Source organism: Tachyglossus aculeatus, chromosome 13 (genome assembly GCF_015852505.1).
Source record: "Tachyglossus aculeatus isolate mTacAcu1 chromosome 13, mTacAcu1.pri, whole genome shotgun sequence".
NCBI classification, from domain to species: Eukaryota; Metazoa; Chordata; class Mammalia; order Monotremata; family Tachyglossidae; genus Tachyglossus; species Tachyglossus aculeatus.
In genome coordinates this window covers 22,974,854-22,992,685 of record NC_052078.1, presented here as the reverse complement: position 1 = coordinate 22,992,685, position 17,832 = coordinate 22,974,854, and the positions used below count along the sequence as shown (strand labels likewise).

At 52.5% G+C, this 17,832-nt stretch overlaps 1 protein-coding gene across 1 annotated transcript in view; it reads left to right on the top strand.

Moving 5' to 3' along the window:
- Nucleotides 1-4,613: 4,613 nt before the first annotated feature.
- CACNB2 (calcium voltage-gated channel auxiliary subunit beta 2) overlaps nt 4,614-17,832 on the top strand; it is a 177,955-nt gene continuing 164,736 nt past the window's right edge. Inside the window, exons 1-2 of the mRNA XM_038755855.1 lie at nt 4,614-4,674; nt 13,252-13,344. Of these exons, the coding sequence (XP_038611783.1) occupies nt 4,621-4,674; nt 13,252-13,344 (147 nt within the window). The 5' untranslated portion in view covers nt 4,614-4,620. The remainder of the gene's footprint in view (nt 4,675-13,251; nt 13,345-17,832) is intronic.

The window sequence follows — 17,832 nt, the reverse complement described above, 5'->3', positions numbered from 1 at the left end:
CTTGGAAGGGAGGCAGTTCTGAGACCCCAAACGCTCCTCTAAGACTCAGTCGGGTGCGTTTCGAAGTATCTCAATCCAGCTCCAAAACTGAGCACCTGGAGTTACTTAGCCTGGGCCACCGGGTTGCTAATTAAGGTTCATTACCTCACCCTTCCAAGCACGGAGGGGGAAAAAAAAAGATTAATTTCACAAACTTGTCAAATAGCCTGTTTGTACAGCTTGCTGTTAGGAGACGGATTCTACACGTGGTGCGGCGGGGGGATTTCCCTGCGTCCTTTTCTCACTGCATTCACCAGTCTATGGTAAACATATTTATTTTATTTGTACATACTTATTCTATTTATTTAATTCTGTTAATATGTTTTGTTGTCTGTCTTGCCCTTCTAGACTGTGAGCCCGCTGTTGGGTAGGGACCGTCTCTATATGTTGCCTACTTGTACTTCCCAAGCGCTTAGTACAGTGCTCTGCACACAGTAAGCGCTCAATAGATAAAACTGAATGAATGAATGAAATAGAGCACTTAATATTAAACAAATAATGCTGTTATGCTGTCTCCCTGCCCTTGCTATAACAGGGTACATACAAGCTCATTGTGGGCAGGGAATGCCACTGTTTATTGTTGTAGGGAGCTGTCCCAAGCGCTTAGTTCAACACTCTGCACACAATAAATGTTCAGTAAATATGATTGAGGGAGTGAATGAATCTACAGGATGGCAAGTGGATAGAGTCCGGACTCAGCCACTTGTCTGCTGTGTGGCCTTGGGCAAGTCACTTCATTTCTCTGTGCCTCAGTTCCCTCGTCTATAAAATGGGGATTAAGGCCGTGAGCCCCATGCGGGACAGGGAATGTGTCCAACCCAATTTGCTTGTATCCACCATTTATAATAATAATGGCATTTACTAAGCACTTACTATGTGCAAAGCACTATTCTAAGCGCTGGGGAGGTTACAAGGTGATCAGGTTGTCCCACGGTGGGGGGGGGCTCACAGTCTCAATCCCCATTTTACAGATGAGGTAACTGAGGCACAGAGAAGTTAAGTGGCTCGCCCAAAGTCACACAGCAGACAATTGGCGGAGCCAGGATTTGAACCCATGACCTCCAAAGCCCGGGCTCTTTCCACTGAGCCACGTTGCTTCTCTATTTATAATGATGTTACTGGTGCCTGTTTACTTGTTTTGATGCCTGTCTCCCCCCCCCCCCCCCAGACTGTGGGCAGGGACTGTCTCTGTTGCTGAATTGTACTTCCCAAGCGCTTAGTACAGTGTTCTGCACACAGCAGGAAGTGCTCAATAAATGGGAATGAATGATAGGGGCAGATGAGATTTTTGGAGGGTTTGGAAAGGATGAGGATGGAGGAAGAGGAGCGTTTCAGGTGGGAGGTGGGTGAGAGGAGAGCTGGAGTCGGAACCAAGATTCCTCTCCATTCATCACTGAAACAATTAACTTAGCAACCATTTGCTTTCACCCGTAGCTTCTCAGACCCAAACGCCCCGTACGTCAGCGCTGCCTAAAGAATCAAGGTAAATAATTTCTACTCAAGGCTGAAACTGAGTCTCGGATTTTCGCTCTCGACTGGAGGGGCTTGCAGGGTTATGAAAAGTAGAGTAGCGCTTAGTCCTTCTCCCCAGAACGGCACTTGGACGCACGTAATAGGGTTTCATCAACAATGGGTTGAAAATCGACCCGTCTTGGCTCACCAACCAAGCTGTAATTAAGAAAGGGAAGTATTCGAGAAAGCCATTAAGATAGTCCTCTCACTGGAAACCATAATTAGGAAAGGAATCTCTACAGAGTGATTCACCACGCGCCAGTGAAAAATAATCCAAACATTTCAGGGCATGGTAGAAAAAAGTTGGACTCGCTTCTCCCTGAAATATGAAAGTAGAAGCCCGGTAATAATGATAGCTCTTAAGCGTTCACTATGTGCCAAGCACTGTACTAGATAGAAGAGAAACAGAGCGGATACGGTCATGCATAGGGCTCGCAGTCTAAGAGGGAGGGAGAACAGATAGTGATCCCCATTTTATGCCACTATTCCCCGGCTCCGTAACACGTTTGTACAGGCCCTTGGATTCTGTCATTTCTTCAGTTTCCTTATCTGGAAACCTGTTCGCCCTCCTACTTTGGACTAAGAGCCCCACGTGGAACAGAGACTGTATCCGACCCGATGGACTTTTTTCTACCCCAGTACTTAGAAAACCTCTGGACATAACGTATCTAATGAATACCATTATTATTAATAGGAGTCAATTCTAATCACTCCACGGTATCTTCCCGGGCACTTAATACAGTGGTCTGCACATGGTAAGGATTCAATAAATACCATCGACTGGTTGATTGAAAATCACTGAGGAACAACTGGATGCTGATGACAGGTGAAGGATGTGGAAAACCCACAAACAGGGAGCCCGGTTTGAATGTTTCAGTCAGTAAGTCGATCGTACTTACTGAGCACTTACTGTGTGCAGAGCACTGAATTAAGCACTTGGGAGAGGACAATAGAACAATTAGCTTAGAGTCTGGGGTGGGGAGTGGGAGACGGGCATTAATATAAATAAATAAATGTTACAGATATGCCCATAAGTGCTGTGGGGCTGGGACTGGGGATGAATAAAGGGAGCAAGTCGGGGTGATGCAGAAGGGAGGGGGAGAAGAGGAAAGGGTGGTTTAGTCCGGGAAGGCCTCTTGGAGGAGATGGGCCTTCGATGAGGCTTTGAAGTTGGGGAGAGTCGTTCATTCATTCATTCAATCGTATTGATTGAGCGCTTACTGTGTGCAGAGCACTGGACTAAGCGCTTGGGAAGTACAAATCAGCAACAGGTAGAGAGGGTCCCGACCCAACAACAGGAGTCATTGTCCGTGGGATTTGAGGAGGGAGGGTGAGCCAGGCCAGTGGCAGTAAATGCCCAATCAATATCATTGATTGACGGGCTGATTGGCCCTTCCCTAGGCTGTGAAGCCCTTGTGCTTGACCTGTCTATATTGGATCTACCCTGGTGCTAAGGACAGTGTGTAGCACAGGGTAAGAACAATGGCATTTATTAGGCGTTTACTATGTGCAAAGCACTGTTCTAGGCGCTGGGGAGGTTACAAGGTGATCAGGTTGTCCCACGGGGGGCTCACGGTCCTAATCCCCATTTTCCAGATGAGGGAACTGAGGCCCAGAGAAGTGAAGTGACTTGGCCAAAGTCACCCAGCTGACAAGTGGAGGAGGCGGGATTTGAACCCGTGACCTCTGACTCCAAAGCCCGGGCTCTTTCCACTGAGCCACGCTGCCTCTCTAAGCACCTAAGACTTACTGGGGGGGGGGGGCGGCTAAGGAGGGGAGGGGCCCCAGGGGGCGGGGCCTTGGAGGAGGGGAGGGGCTTCGGGGAGGGGAGAGAAAGTGGGCGGGGCTCCGGGCAGGAGCCTGAAAGTGGGCGGGGCTTCGGGGGAGGAGCCAGAAAGTGGGCGGGGCGTCAGAGCGAGGCAATAAAGTGGGCGGGCTTCGGGGAAGGAGCCGGAAAGTGGGCGTGGCTTCGGGGCGAGGTGGGAAAGTGGGCGGGGCTTCGGGGAGGGGCCTGAAAGTGGGCGGGGCGTCAGAACGAGGCAACGAAGTGGGCGGGGCTTCGGGGGCGGTGTCAGATAGTGGGCGTGGCTTCAGAGAGGGGCTAGGACGTGGGCGGGGTTTCGGGGAAGGAGTCAGACGGTGGGCGGGGCTTCGGGGGAGGAGTCAGACAGTGGGCGGGGCTTCGGGGAGGAGTCAGGCGTCAATACGGTCAGAATAGTTATAGCTCTGCACACGTCATTAACCAACTAGAGTATGTAGAAGAGGCCCCACCCTCTCATCCCGCCCCCGTGGCCCCCGAGGCCCCGCCCCCCGAGCCCCGCCCCCCGAAGGCCGCCCTCCGGCCCCGCCCCCTGAAGCCCCGCCCATCGAAGCCCCGCCCCTTGAGACCCCGCCCCCCCCGCGTGGCCCCCCCCGGAGGCCCCGCCCGGGCGATAGCCACCGGCCACGCCTCCCTCTGACCACGCCCCCTTCGACCACGCCCCCCGCGGTCCCGCCCCTCGCCTCCCTTCCCGAGGCCCCGCCCCCCGAGGCCCCGCCCCCTCTATCCCCGCCCCCGGGCTCCCTCCCCCGTGTCTCCGCCCCCGAGGCCCCGCCCCCCCGCCCCCGCTCCCTCCCTCCCTCCCCCCCCCCCGTGGCCCCCCGTGGCCCCCGAGGCCCCGCCGGTCTCCGTGTCCCCGCGCCCCCGTGCCCCCGCGCCCCCGCGCCTCCGCCCGGTGCCGTCCCGCTGCCCCCGTGCCCCCTCGCCGGCCGGCCAGCGGCGGCCCGCTCCCCCCCCCGCTGCTGCTCCCCCCCGCTGCTCCCCGCCGCTGCTCCCCGCTGCTGCTGCCATGGCCCCGGGCCGCCCGCCCCCCTGACCGACCCCCCGTCCGTCCTCCCTCCCGCCCGCCCGCCCGCCCGTCCGCCCCCCCGGCCCCGGCCCCTCGGGCCCCAATGGTCCAGAGCGACGCGTCCAAGCCTCCGGCGGCCGGGGCCGGGGCCGGGGCTGTGGTGTCCGTGTCCGGGGCCGTGTCCGTGTCCGGGGCTGTGGTGTCCGTGTCGGTGTCCGGACCCGGACCCCCGGAGCTGCCCATGGAGCCCCCGGAGGCCCCGCTGCCCAACCCGGCGCCCGGCGCGCCCGCACAGGTAACCCCAGCTCCGCCGCCGCCCTCCCTCCCTCCCTCCCTTCTCCGCTTTCCCATTCCCGACCCGCTTTCCCCTCCCCGTCCCTCTTTCCCCCTCCCCGTCTCTCCCCTCCGTCTCGTCCCTCTTCTACTTTCCCGTCCCGGTCCCTCTCTCCCGTCCCGTCTCTCTTTCCCGTCCCGGTCCCTCTTTCCCGTCCCGGTCCCTCTCTCCCGTCCGGGTCCCTCTCTCCCGTCCCGTTCCCTCTCTCCCAATCCCGGTCCCGCTTTCCCATCCCCGTCTCTCTGTCTCATCCCTCTTTCCCTTCTCTGTCCCTCTTTCCCGTCCCTCCTTCCCACCCCCGTCCCTGTCCCTCTTCATCCCTGTCCCTCCGTCCCGCGACCCTGTCCCTCTTTCCCCCGTCCCTGTCCCTCCGTCCCCCGTCCCTGTCCCTCTTTCCCCTGTCCCTCTTTCCCCTGTCCCTCTTTCCCCCTGTCCCTCCGTCCCCCGTCCCTGTCCCTCTTTCCCCCGTCCCTGTTCCTCTTTCCTCTGTCCCTCTTTCCCCTGTCCCTCCGTCCCCCGTCCCTCTTTCCCCTGTCTCTACGTCCCCCGTCCCTGTCCCTCTTTCCCCCGTCCCTGTCCCTCTTTCCCCCGTCCCTGTCCCTCTTTCCCCTGTTCCTCCGTCCCCCATCCCTGGCCCTCTTATCCCTGTCCCTCTTTCCCCCGTCCCTGTCCCTCTTTCCCCTGTCCCTCCATCCCCCATCCCTGTCCCTCCGTCCCCCATCCCTGTCCCTCCTTCCCCCATCCCTGTCCCTCCTTCCCCCGTCCCTGTCCCTCCTTCCCCCGTCCCTGTCCCTCTTTCCCCCATCCCTGTCCCTTTTCCCCCCATCCCTGTCCTTCTGTCCCATTCCTGCCCCTCTGTCCCATTCCTGCCCCTCCTTCCCATCCTGCCTTTGGCCTACTCCTTCCTCTCTCCCTGCCTCAGTTTGCATCTCTTCCCCGGGTGTCTGGCACAACACTTCTCCCTTGCCCATTCCGGCCTCTCTCCCCGCCTCAGTTTCCATCCCTGCCCTTCTTCCTTCCCCCTCCCTAGCCCATTCCTGCCTCTCTCCCTACCTCAGTTTCCATCCCTGCCCGTCTTCCTCCCCTCCCTCTCCCTAGCCCATTTCTGCCCAGGCCCATTAGTGAGCCCGCCTTTACCCCTGGCTCCGTCGTTCTTCCTGCCCCTGCCCCACTCAGGCCCAGGGTTAGTCTGGGCAAGGTGGGCAGACCGCAGTTGCCAGGAGCTGGGATCTGTTATGGGGAAGGCATGATGGTGGCGATGCCCCTCGGGGTTGAGATGCAGAGCCTGGAGTCCCCGGCTCCCCCACCCTGGGTGGTAATAATAATAATGATGATGGTATTTATTAAGCGCTTACTATGTGCAAAGCACTGTTCTAAGCTCTGGATGCCTGAGTCTGAGATGGGGCAGTCCTTCCTGGGGGTGGGATGCCCAGAGGACTTCTCCTGGCTCCGGGGTCTTCTCCTCCATCCTTCCCATCCCGGCCCCATTTCTCAATCCAGAAGGTGCCAGACACCTTGGTAAAACCGTTCCCACGGAGGGGGGTGCAGAGTAAGGGGTGAGGTAATAATAATAATGGTATTTGTTAAGCGCTTACTAGGGGCCGAGCACTGTTCTAAGCGCTGGAGTAGATACAAGGTAGACAGGTTGTCCCACGTGGGGCTAACCGTCTAAATCCCCATTTAACAGACGAGGTAACTGAGGCTCAGAGAAGTTAGGCCGCTGGCCCAAGGTCGCACAGCTGACAAGTGGCGGAGGTGAGATTGGAACCCAAGTCCTCTGACTCCCAAGTCCGTGCTCTGGCCTAGCCCTGGGGGTTCGGCGGGCGTGAACCCCCTTGCCCATTCTTTAGGGATTATGCATGCAGAAGGAGAAGCAGGGTATCCTTTGCAGGCCTGTTTCCATGCCTCGACTATTGCACATCGCGCCTGGCCCCCTGAACCTCTGTCCGAGCCTTGACTATTGATTAAGACTATGTGGGGCAGGGACTGAGTCCAACTTGAATAGCTGGTCTCTACCCCAGCGCTTAGAACAGTGCCTGGCATGTAGTAAGTAAGGGCTTAAAAAAAATCCCACAATTATTATTATTATTATTATTGTCCCTCGCTACTAACCCCCCAAACCTCTGTCCGTCAGACAGGTCCCCTGCCTTGCTACTTTTCCAGAGAAACTCAGCAAACTTTTACTGCGTGAGGAGCACTGTACTGAGTGGCTGGGAGAGTACAATTACAATAGCTTTGGTAGACGTGATAATAGTCAACACTTAGTGTGGGCAGAGCACTGTATCACCAAGTTGGGAGAGTACGATGCGATAGAGCTGGTAGTCATAAAACATCATCATTATTATTATTACTGCAGGTAGAGCACGGTACTAAGCACTGGGAAAGAATCTGCAGGTGGGAATTAGATTCAGTCCCCTGTTTCTTTAGGGGGCTTGGGAGAAGGAGGGGGGAATCTAAAAATAAAAAGCCGGGCCGGGAGACTAGCGATGGACACATTCATTCAGTCAATCGTATTTATTTATTTATTTATGGCATTTATTAAGCACGTACTATGTGCAAAGCACTGTTCTAAGCGCTGGGGAGGTTACCAGGTGATCAGGTTGTCCCACGGGGGGCTCACAGTCTTAACCCCCATTTTACAGATGAGGGAACCGAGGCATAGAGAAGTTAAGTGACTTGCCCAAAGTCACGCAGCTGACAGTTGGCGGAGCCGGGATTTATTGAGCGCCTACTGTGTGCATTCATTTATTCATTCATTCAGTCGTATTTATTGAGCGCTTACTGTGTGCAGAGCACTGTACTAAGCGCTTGGGAAGTACAAATCGGCAGCATATAGAGACGGTCCCTACCCAACAACAGGCTCTCAGCTCCATCACTTGTCTGCTGGGTGACCTTGGGCAGGTCTCTTCACTTCCCTGGGCTTCAGTTTCCTCATCTGTGAAATGGGGATTCAGTACTTATTCACCCTCCTACTTACTGTTAATTCCATGTGTCTCTGATCTGCCTTTACTGTCTATGTCTCAGCACTTGAAATGGTGCTTAGCACAAAGTAAGCCGTTAACAGGGGTTCTCCGCTGAGCACACCTGAAGAGATCGTCACCCCCGTCCCCGGATATTTTGAAATTCAGTGAGAACTTGGCAAAGCAGCCTGACGAGGAACTATAAATCCGGGTGCGCGTTTGCACAGGCAGTGAATGAATACATTAAAAAGTGGGAATGATTTTTCCGTTGTGTTGACCGAGTGGATTTAAAAAAAATCCTGGGAATCGCTCACCCGATTCCCTTTGGCTTCTCAGTCTCCTTTGCGAGCTCCTTCTCCCCCTCCCATCCCCTTACTGTAGGGGTTCCTCAAGACTCAGTTCTTGGTCCCCTTCTGTCCTCTATCTATACTCACTCCCTTGGTGAACTCATTCGGCTCCCACGGCTTCGACTATCTGACGACACCCCAATCTACATCTCTGCCCCTGCTCTCTCTCCCTCCCTTCAGGCTCATGTCTCCTCCTACCTTCAGGACATCTCCATCTGGATGTCTGCCCGCCATCTAAAACTCAATATGTCCAAGACTGAACTCCTTATCTTCCCTCCCAAACCCTGCCCTCTCCCTGACTTTCCCATCACTGTTGACGGCACTACCATCCTTCCCATCACACAAGCCCGCAACCTTGGTGTCATCCTCGAATCTACTCTCTCGTTCACCCCACACATCCAATCTGTCACCGGAACCTGCCGGTCTCACCTCCGCGACATCGCCAAGATCCGCCCTTTCCTCTCCATCCAAACCACTACCTTTCTGGTTCACTCTCTCATCCTATCCCGTCTGGACTACTGCATCAGCCTCCTCTGATCTCCCATCCTCCTGTCTCTCCCCACTTCAGTCTATACGTCACGCTGCTGCCCGGATCATCTCTGTGCAGAAACGCTCTGGGCATGTCACTCCCCTCCTCAAAAATCTCCAGTGGCTGCCTGTCAACCTACGCATCAAGCAAAAACTCCTCACTCTGGGCTTCAAGGCTGTCCATCCCCTCGCCCTCTCCTACCTCACCTCCTTTCTCTCCTTCTCCAGCCCAGCCCACACCCTCCGCTCCTCTGCCGCTCACCTCCTCACTGGGCCTCGTTCTCGCCCATCCCGCCGTCGACCCCCGGCCCACATCCTTCCCCTGACCTGGAATGCTCTCCCTCCTCACATTCGCTAAGCTAGCTCTCTTCCTCCCTTCAAAGCCCTTCTGAGAGCTCACCTCCTCCAAGAGGTCTTCCTGGACTGAGCCCCCTTTTTCCTCTCCTCCTCCCCATCCCCCCTGCCCTACCTCCTTCCCCTCCCCACAGCACTTGTGTGTATATATATATTTGTACAGATTTGTTACTCTGTTTTACTTGTACATATTGTTTTATTTATTTTGCTAATGATGTGCATTTAGCTTTAATTCTATTTGTTCTGACGACTTTGACACCTGTCTACATGTTTTGTTTTGTTGTCTGTCTCCCCCTTCTAGACTATGAGCCCGTTGTTGGGTAGGGACCGTCTCTATAAGTTGCCGACTTGTACTTCCCAAGCGCTTAGTCCAGTGCTCTTCACACAGTAAGCGCTCAATAGATACGATTGAATGAATGAATGAAAGTGGGGATTGGAATTGAAGGCTGGTGACAGATCACGAATCAGGAGCAGGAACACTTATAACCTCCATCCATCACCAGGGAAACCCGGCCTGCAGCAAACAATATTACCTCTGTGTGCCGTTGGCCTTGACATCTTTTGGGGAGGCAGGAAAAGGTGAAAGTGATCCTCTCCTTTCCTCCCTCCCTCCTTTTTTTTTCCTAGTGGTTCTCGTTAAGCGCTTACTATGTGCCAGGCACTGTACTAAGCACTGGGGCAGGTACAAGATAACCAGGTTGGACACCGTCCGTGTCCCACATTGGGCTCCCAGCCCACATCCCCCTTTTGACAGATGAGGCGACTGAGGCACAAAGAAATGAAGTGACTTGCCCAAGGTCACAGAACAGACAAGTGGAGGAGCTGGGATTAAAATTCCCAGGCCCTGGCCCTTTCCCCATTCCCCATTTGTGGATATAAAGAAATTTCATTGCATTCAATTTATTCAAATTCAACTGTTTTTAAGTAGTTTTATACCTAGCTCTCCTAATGTAAAGTCCTTGTGGGCAGAAATCCCGCCTTGAGTTTCTATTGTCTTTTCCCAAGCATTTCTTGAATACAACAGATGCTCAATGAACATCTCCTACAGTTGCCACTACCGCTGCCGATGAGGGGTGGGGAGGGGGGTCTTTATCAGTTGTTGATCAGGATTTGTGAGGGAAAAACTTCTCGTAAAAAGACCCAGCTGGTTTTCGAACCAGCTAGCAGAGCACAGTTGGTATTTTAGGAAGCAGTAGAATTTAAACATGAGCGTGTTGTGTTCTTTGTCTATGGCAACATAACCTGCTTTTAGAGAACTTCCCATATCTGAGAGGTAATTAATCCCGATAATCACAAGAACAAACTTCTCATCCTTTGAAATGGCAAATCAACAGGACGCCAGAATAATAAAAGTCATACTGGTGAAGTGCTCACTGTGTGCCAAGTTTCAAACTAAGCGTGGAGGCAGATGCAAGCTATGTTAGGTTGACACCGTCCCTCTCCCCCACGAGGGCTCACAATGTAAGGGGGAGGGAGAACTGGTATCCAATCCCCATTTTACAGATGAGAAGCAAAGTGACTCACCCAAGGTCTCACAGTCGGCAAGTCGAAAGGCCAAGGTGGAACCTACCGACTCCCAGCCCCATGCCCTTTCCACTAGGCCACGTTGCTTTTCCATTAGCCGTCTTTTCTCCCTCGGGCAGACAGAAATTGAGGCGACTCGACAGTGGGTCTTTCCTGGAGTCAATCGGTCAGGACCTTTGAATCCCATTCTTGGTCCTCAGAAACCCAGGAGAACCACTAAAATCACCAGGATGCCATTAAAAATCCACATTAAGGACCTGGGAGAGGGAGACCTAATATTGTTCTTCTCGTTGATTGTTTCAATCGGTCAATCAGTGGTATTTATTAAGCACGTATTCTGGTGCAGAATACGATACTCAGCACTTGGGAGAGCAAAATACACTTGGTAGAAAGGATCCCTACCCTCAGAGAGTTTACAGTTTGGCCCGGGAGACAGGCGCTAAAATAAAGTACAGATAGGGGAAGCAACAGAGGATAAGGACAAGTGATAAAAACAAATAGCCCAGACAGCAGCCTTTCCTATAATTTCTGGGGAATTTTCTCCCCCCCAACGGAGAGGAAGTATTCCTTGGTTATCGATGGGTTCCATTTTGACCCTTGGCTGGATCCGACCCTATGGAACTGCAAAACAGAGACTGTAACTCATTGCGGGCATGGAATGTGTCTGTTTATTGTTGGATTGTACTCTCCCAAGTGCATAGTACGGTGCTCTGTACACACTAAGCACTCAATAAACACGATTAAATGAATGAATAACCAAATCGGATCACCACGCCAGAGCATGCAGGCCAGAGGTAAGCTTGCCGTGGGAGGGAATGGGTCTGTTATATTGTTGTGTTATACTCTCCCAAGCGCTTAGCACAACGCCCTGCACAAAATAAGCATTCAGTAAATACGATCGATGAAAGCCCGAGTGGGAAGCAGAAATTCCACGCTGGGATTTGTATTGGGCTCTTCCTATCAATCAATCCATCCTATTCATTGAGCGCTTACTGCGTGCAGAGTAAGCACATGGGAAGGAATGGTATAACAGGATAGCAGACGTGTTTCCTGCCCACAACGAGCTCACAGTCTAGAAGGACTTGCTGAGCAAACGCATATTCCTCTGAACTTGGATAAGAATGAGCTTGTTTCACCTGTTCATGTGAATCTTCCCTGACCTGGCCTGTATTTTAACTCATATTGGAATCTGAGTTAGGCCTCTGGGAGGGTATAGACCATCCCCTTTTATAGAGGAGCAGCACAGCCTAGTACAAAGAGCCCAGGCTTGGGAGTCAGAGGACCTGGGTTCTAATCCCGGTTCCCCCCACTTCCCTGCTGTGTGACCTCAGGCCAGCCGCTTCGCATCTCTGAGCTTCCGTTCTGTCACCTGCAGAAGGGGGATCCAATCCCCCTTCTCCCTCCTACTTAGACCGTGAGCCCCATGAAGGACCTGATGATCTCGGATCTCCTCTAGCGCTTAGTACAGGGCTTGGCACAGAGTAAGCACTAACAAATGCCACAGTTATAGTTATTATGATTAATAATAATGAGAAACACGTGCATTTTGTGGTTTATGGATGCATGGGCATGGGCATGGGAGTCAGGAAGACCTGAGTTCTAATCCCAGGTCTGTAGTGTGACCTTGGGCAAGTCACGCTTAACTCCTCTGGGCCTGTTACCTCATCTGCAAAATGGGGATTACAAGTGTGAGCCCCATGTGGGATAGGTATTGTGTCCAATCTGATTAACTTGTATTTACCCCGATGCTTTGAATAGTGCTCGGCATGGAATAAGTGCTTGGCACATACATAGTAAGTGCTTAACAAGTACCACAATTATTATCATTTTCCTAATCTGAATTCACTCATTTAAAACAGGCATCCCGACAGGTTGGGATTTGTTATTTAAACGAGGCCTGCTTGGAGACCGTATTTTTACGTGCCTTAACACCGAGCAGGGAAGGGAGCAGGGAGACCTGATATTCAGGAGAGGAATTGAAGGGGCCGGGGGGCAGGGGGTTCATGGAGAATGGGGGTGGGCAACGGTAACGAGCTTACAGTTTAGAGGAGTGGTTTCCCCCCAATCACACATTCCCCAGCTCCCCAGGACAAGCGAAACAGAAGGTGTGTGTGTATCTGTAGGGGGCCAGGGGAAGGGTCTTTTGGACCAAGCAATCATGCCAGGTTTGGAAATTCTGTAGCCCAGAACCTGGGGCTAAGAAAAGATCGGGATAAGAACCCAGGTCCTTCTGTTTCCCAGCTCTGTGCTAATAATAATAATAATGCTGGTTTATGTTAAGCGCTTATTATGGGCCAAGCACTCTTCCAAGCACTGGGGTAGATACAAGGTAATTAGGTTGTCCCACATGGGGCTCACAGTCTTTATCCCAATTTTACAGATAACTGAGGCACAGAGAAGTGAAGTGACTTGCCCAAAGTCACACAGCTAACAAATGGCAGAGCCAGGATTAGAACCCACAACCTCTGACTCCCAGCTCTGTGCTCTGACCATGAGGGCACGCTGCTTCCCGTTCTTGTTCTCTCCTGTTCTGTGAGGGGACGATACAACAGAGACTGTGGGCCCCATGTGGGACAGGGACTGTATCCAACCTGATTAGCCTGTATTCAACCCAGCGTTTTGTACATTGCCCGGCACACAGTAAGCGCTTAACAAATACCATTATTATTATTTTTATTAGAGTTGGCAGCCCCATTCCTTTCCCAGTCCAGGGCTACCGGACCGAGCGACTACCTGCCCCTAAGCCCTGTGGCGAGTCCCACCCCGAGCCCTCCTGCTTCCGTTCCCCAGGCCTCAAAGGGGTCTCTGTCTGCTTACCTCCACAGCCCTACGGCAAAGGCGCCCGAAGGAAAAACCGCTTCAAGGGCTCGGACGGAAGCACGTCCTCTGACACGACCTCCAACAGCTTCGCCCGTCAGGTGAGTCCTCGCCGCCTTCTGAAGGGACAGGGGATGGGAGGTGGGCATCCACGGCGCCGGCCCCGGAGACCCTGCCCGGCCAGAGACCGAAGTGTGGTGCCTCGGGCCTGCCAACGCTCGAGGTGTTTCCTGCAGCAGATGGGGATGAGTCTCGGCCTTGAGAGGGGATAAGGATGGAGTGACAGAGGGATGGAATCCTGGAGCGGCCCGGTCCGGTCAGCCGAAACCCGCAGGCCAGACTGAGGGCAAGGAAGTGTTCGGCTGTATGACCTCCCCCTTCCTCCCCTCCCACTCCCTTCTGCGTCGCCCTGACTCTCTCCCTTTATTCACCCCCTCCACTAACCCCACAGCACTTATTTCCACAGCTGGAATTTATATATATTTGTGTCTGTCTCCCTCCTCTAGACTGGAAGTTCCCTGTGGGCAGGGAATGTGTTTATTGTTGTGTCGTCCTCTCCCAAGTGCCAAGTACAGTGCTCCACACACAGTAAGCGCTCAATAAATGGGATCGACTGACTGACTTTCCTCCCCTACCAACTTCCCTTTGCTTCCCTTTCCCCACTCCCATCTCCTTTTTCTCCCTCTTGCCCCACCTTTCACCTTCCCTCCTCATTTCCTGTTCTGTCTCCGTTCTCCGTCTCCATCCCCTCACCCTCGTTCCCAGAAGCCTATGCCCTAAGTTTCATTGACGAGTCTCTCGCATAGCCCATGGCTGCCCTGCTTCTGGATGGATGGGGCTCGGTACCTACCTTCTTCCAGGGAGCGGGGTGATGACCAGGATTTGAGGGAAGGGAGAGGAGGAGGAGGGGGCCATCTTCCCGTTTCCCCTGATCACGCGCATCCTGCTCGACTGCCCTGGTTTCCTTATTGAGTCCGTGAATAGCCACTTCACCGTTTTATTGAGCAGCAAACCGGCGGGCCATCGTTGGCTGGCATCGGCTATCCTGAGGGGGCCTCGATCATAGTCTCTCAACCTATCTGTATGCCACATGAGTGAAGAAGGAATGGCGAAGCCTTGTTCTTAGAACACCTCTAGGAGAGGTGGGTTCGATCATCAATTACTTTCCATACTAAGTGCTTGGGGGAAGTACAGTTGGCAGAATTAGCACACACGTTCCCTGCCCATAACAAGCTTACAGTCTAGATGGGGCGATAGGCGTTAAATATAATTTCCCAGAGAGCGCTCAGAGGAGTCGCCCCCCAAGACAGAAATGGAGCTACTTGCCAGCTGCAAAATTGTTGACCTTGGTTTTCCGTTTTGATAATTCTGTTGGAGAGGACTTTTCTCAGCCTCAGGTGCTGGGATACAGAATTTCCAAACTCAGCTTGATTGCTTGATAATAATAATAATAATGATGATGGCATTTGTTAAAGGCTTACTATGTGCGATGCACTGTTCTAAGCGCTGGGGGGGATAGAAGGTGATCAGGTTGTCCCATTTGGGGCTCACAGTCTTAATCCCCATTTTACAGGTGAGGTAACTGAGGCTCAGAGAAGTTGAGTGACTTGCCCAAAGTCACACAGCTGACAAGTGGCGGAGCCGGGATTAGAACCCACGACCTCTGACTCCCAAGCCCGTGCTCTTTCCACTGAGCCTCGCTGCTTCACTTGATCCAAAAGTCCCTCCCACTAGACCCCCTATGCGTGCGCACCCCCCCCCCCCCCCCCCACCTTCTGTTTCACTTGTAGGGGCGTGCTGGGAAGTGTCTGATTAGCGGGAAAACCAGTCCTCTAAACTGTAAGCTCGTGGTGGGCAGGGAATGTGTCTGTTTTATACTGTACTCTCCCAAAAGCTTAGTACGGTGCCCTGCACACAATAAGTGCTCAATAAATACAATTGACTGAAGTGTGTTATACAATGGTGACCAACCTGGAAGTCTCTGTTGGGAAAGCAATCTTGTTGGGGTGGGATGACGATGGATCGAAGCCATCGTCCCCAGGAATGTTGTGTAGGGACAGACTTGTTCCCCATTCAAACGCTGAAGGCTTCTTGAGTTCCTTTTCATAGAGTTTGTTTACTCATGCTTCTGTTCCATTTTTCAATTAGCGCAGGTTCATAGCTGGATAATTAACTCCCCTCGGATTCCCTTGGGCATCAATTACCTGGATATTTCAAGTGAAAGGGCTCTTCTGATCTGAAGTAGCTCAATCATGGAGGACAAAAGGCACTCTTAGGTGTGAATTGCCCTTAATTCTACTGATATTGTGCTCATAGGAAATTCCGAATAGTAGGAACCATGGACAAATCATCATCATCAATCATATTTATTGAGCGCTTACTGTGTTCAGAGCAGTGTACTAAGCGCTTGGGAAGTACAAATTGGCAACATATAGAGACAGTCCCTACCCAACAGTGGGCTCACAGTCTAAAATCTACCATGGAAATGTATTGAATGTGTACCTGGGGATCAAAACTTTGAAAATCAAAACTGAGAGAGGACAATGGTGATGTTGGTGGTGATGAGGGTGGTGGTAAAGATGATGTTGATGACTAGACTCTAGACTGTAAGCTTGTTGTGGGCACAGAACGTGTCTCTCAACTCGTATTGCACTCTGCCAAGTGCTTAGTAGAGTGCTCCGCACTGGATAAGTGCTCAATAAATACGAATGGTGTGATGATGGTGGCGATGGTTAGGGTGGCAATGACCCCAATCCCCCTGGGCCTACATTTTTTCCCTGGAAATAATTTTGTGTTTGGGAAGAGCAAGGGCAGGTCGGTGCTTTGCTTCTTACATGGCTCAGCCAGAGAGCGGTGAGCTAGAGCTCCGTAGTACTGGAAAGAGTTGCGTTCTCCCCCAGATATCAACTTGCCTTCAGGAAGAAACCAGTCAGCGGGGAAATCAGGCTCACTAAGCAGGCGAGTAACAGGAAACCACAGCCCCTTCTTCGGGAAAAATGGGCAGATCTTTTCCTGCCACTTTCTGAAACGAAAATGTATTCTTTCCCCGTTAATCTTTGCCCCGCCGAAGCGGCTTTCTCAGCCCCAGGACTTTGCCACTCTTATTTTGTGCCTTTATTCCACAAAAAACCACTATTGAAAAACCGGGTCGATCAGAAAGGCATCTGGAAAGAGAAAGAGAGTAACAGGAAGATAAGTGAGATTTTTTTTATAACCTAATCGGAGAGCCTATATTATTGCATTTTTAAAATGTCCCTTTTAAGGTCTCCTTCCTTTTTTCATGTGCTTGAAATATTGCTTACCGCTTCATAAAACTGGAAAAACAATAATTGGCATATTTGTTAAGACTTGAAGAATGTAGCTAGTGAATGAGTTGTTTACGGCCGTATCTGTTATTATTAATAGCAATTGAAAATGATGACAATGATGATGATGATTGTGATACATGTGAAATGCTATGTGCCAAGCATTTTTTGAAGTGCCGGGATAGATACAAGCTAATCAAGTCCCCCGTGGGCTTACAGCGTAAGAGGGAGGGAAAACAGGTTCTTAGTCCCCATTTGATAATAGTACACTTCTGTTAATGTCTGTTCCCCCCTCCAGGCTGCCAACTCATTGTGGGCAGGGACTGTGTCTTTTTATTGCTGTATTGTACTCTCACAGATGTTTAGTACAGCGTTTGGCACGCAGTAAGTGCTCAATAACTACAATTGTGATTTGGGAGGGAGTCTGTCAAGAAGGGATGTTTTCACAGACTGCCTAACGTAATTAACCTGTCACGAGCCTGAAGTGGTTACCATCCTGTCCTGGGGCACTAGCCCCAAGGCTACTATGTTCCCAGAGCTCCGGAAGTGTTGCACACCCCCCGTTTCCGCCCTCGACCCCTGAGTTATCCGCTGCCAGGAGGGAGCCGAGCGCGCTGGCTCGAGAATGCCAAAGGTCACGTTTGTTTTCCGGAGGAAAGTAGGTGCCGAGGAGAAGCCGAACATGTTGGGAGATGCTCGTTGGGGCCCGCTCCGTTGTGCAAGAATCTCGAAGCCCAGAATTCCTCAGCCCTGCCAAGGTCAGGATGAACTCGGACGGGCCTCTGCCGGCCAGCGGCCGTCGTCCGAGGATCGGGGAAGTGGCGGGAAGGGTTGGTTTGTCTCTGTGGGCCCCCCAACGCTGCCCACTGAACTTCTGTCTCGGTTTCCCTGGGACGGGCCTGGTGGCGGAGGTTGTTCAGACGGGTAGCGGCGTGGCCTGGAGGAAAGAGCACGGGCTTTGGAGTCAGAGTTCATGGGTTCAAATCCTGGCTCCGCCAACTGTCAGCTGTATGACTTTGGGCAAGTCACTTAACTCCTCTGCGCCTCAGGTCCCTCATCTGTAAAATGGGGATTAAGACTGTGAGTCCCTTGTGGGACAACCTGATCACCTTGTAACCTCCCCAGTGCTTAGAACGGTGCTTTGCACATAGTAAGCGCTTAATAAATGCCATTATTATTATTAGAGAACTGGGGCCTGGGAGTTGGAGGACCCGGGTTCGAATTCCCAGCATCTGCAGTGGGATCTGGGGCAAGTCACTTCACTTTGCAAGGCCGCAGTTCCCT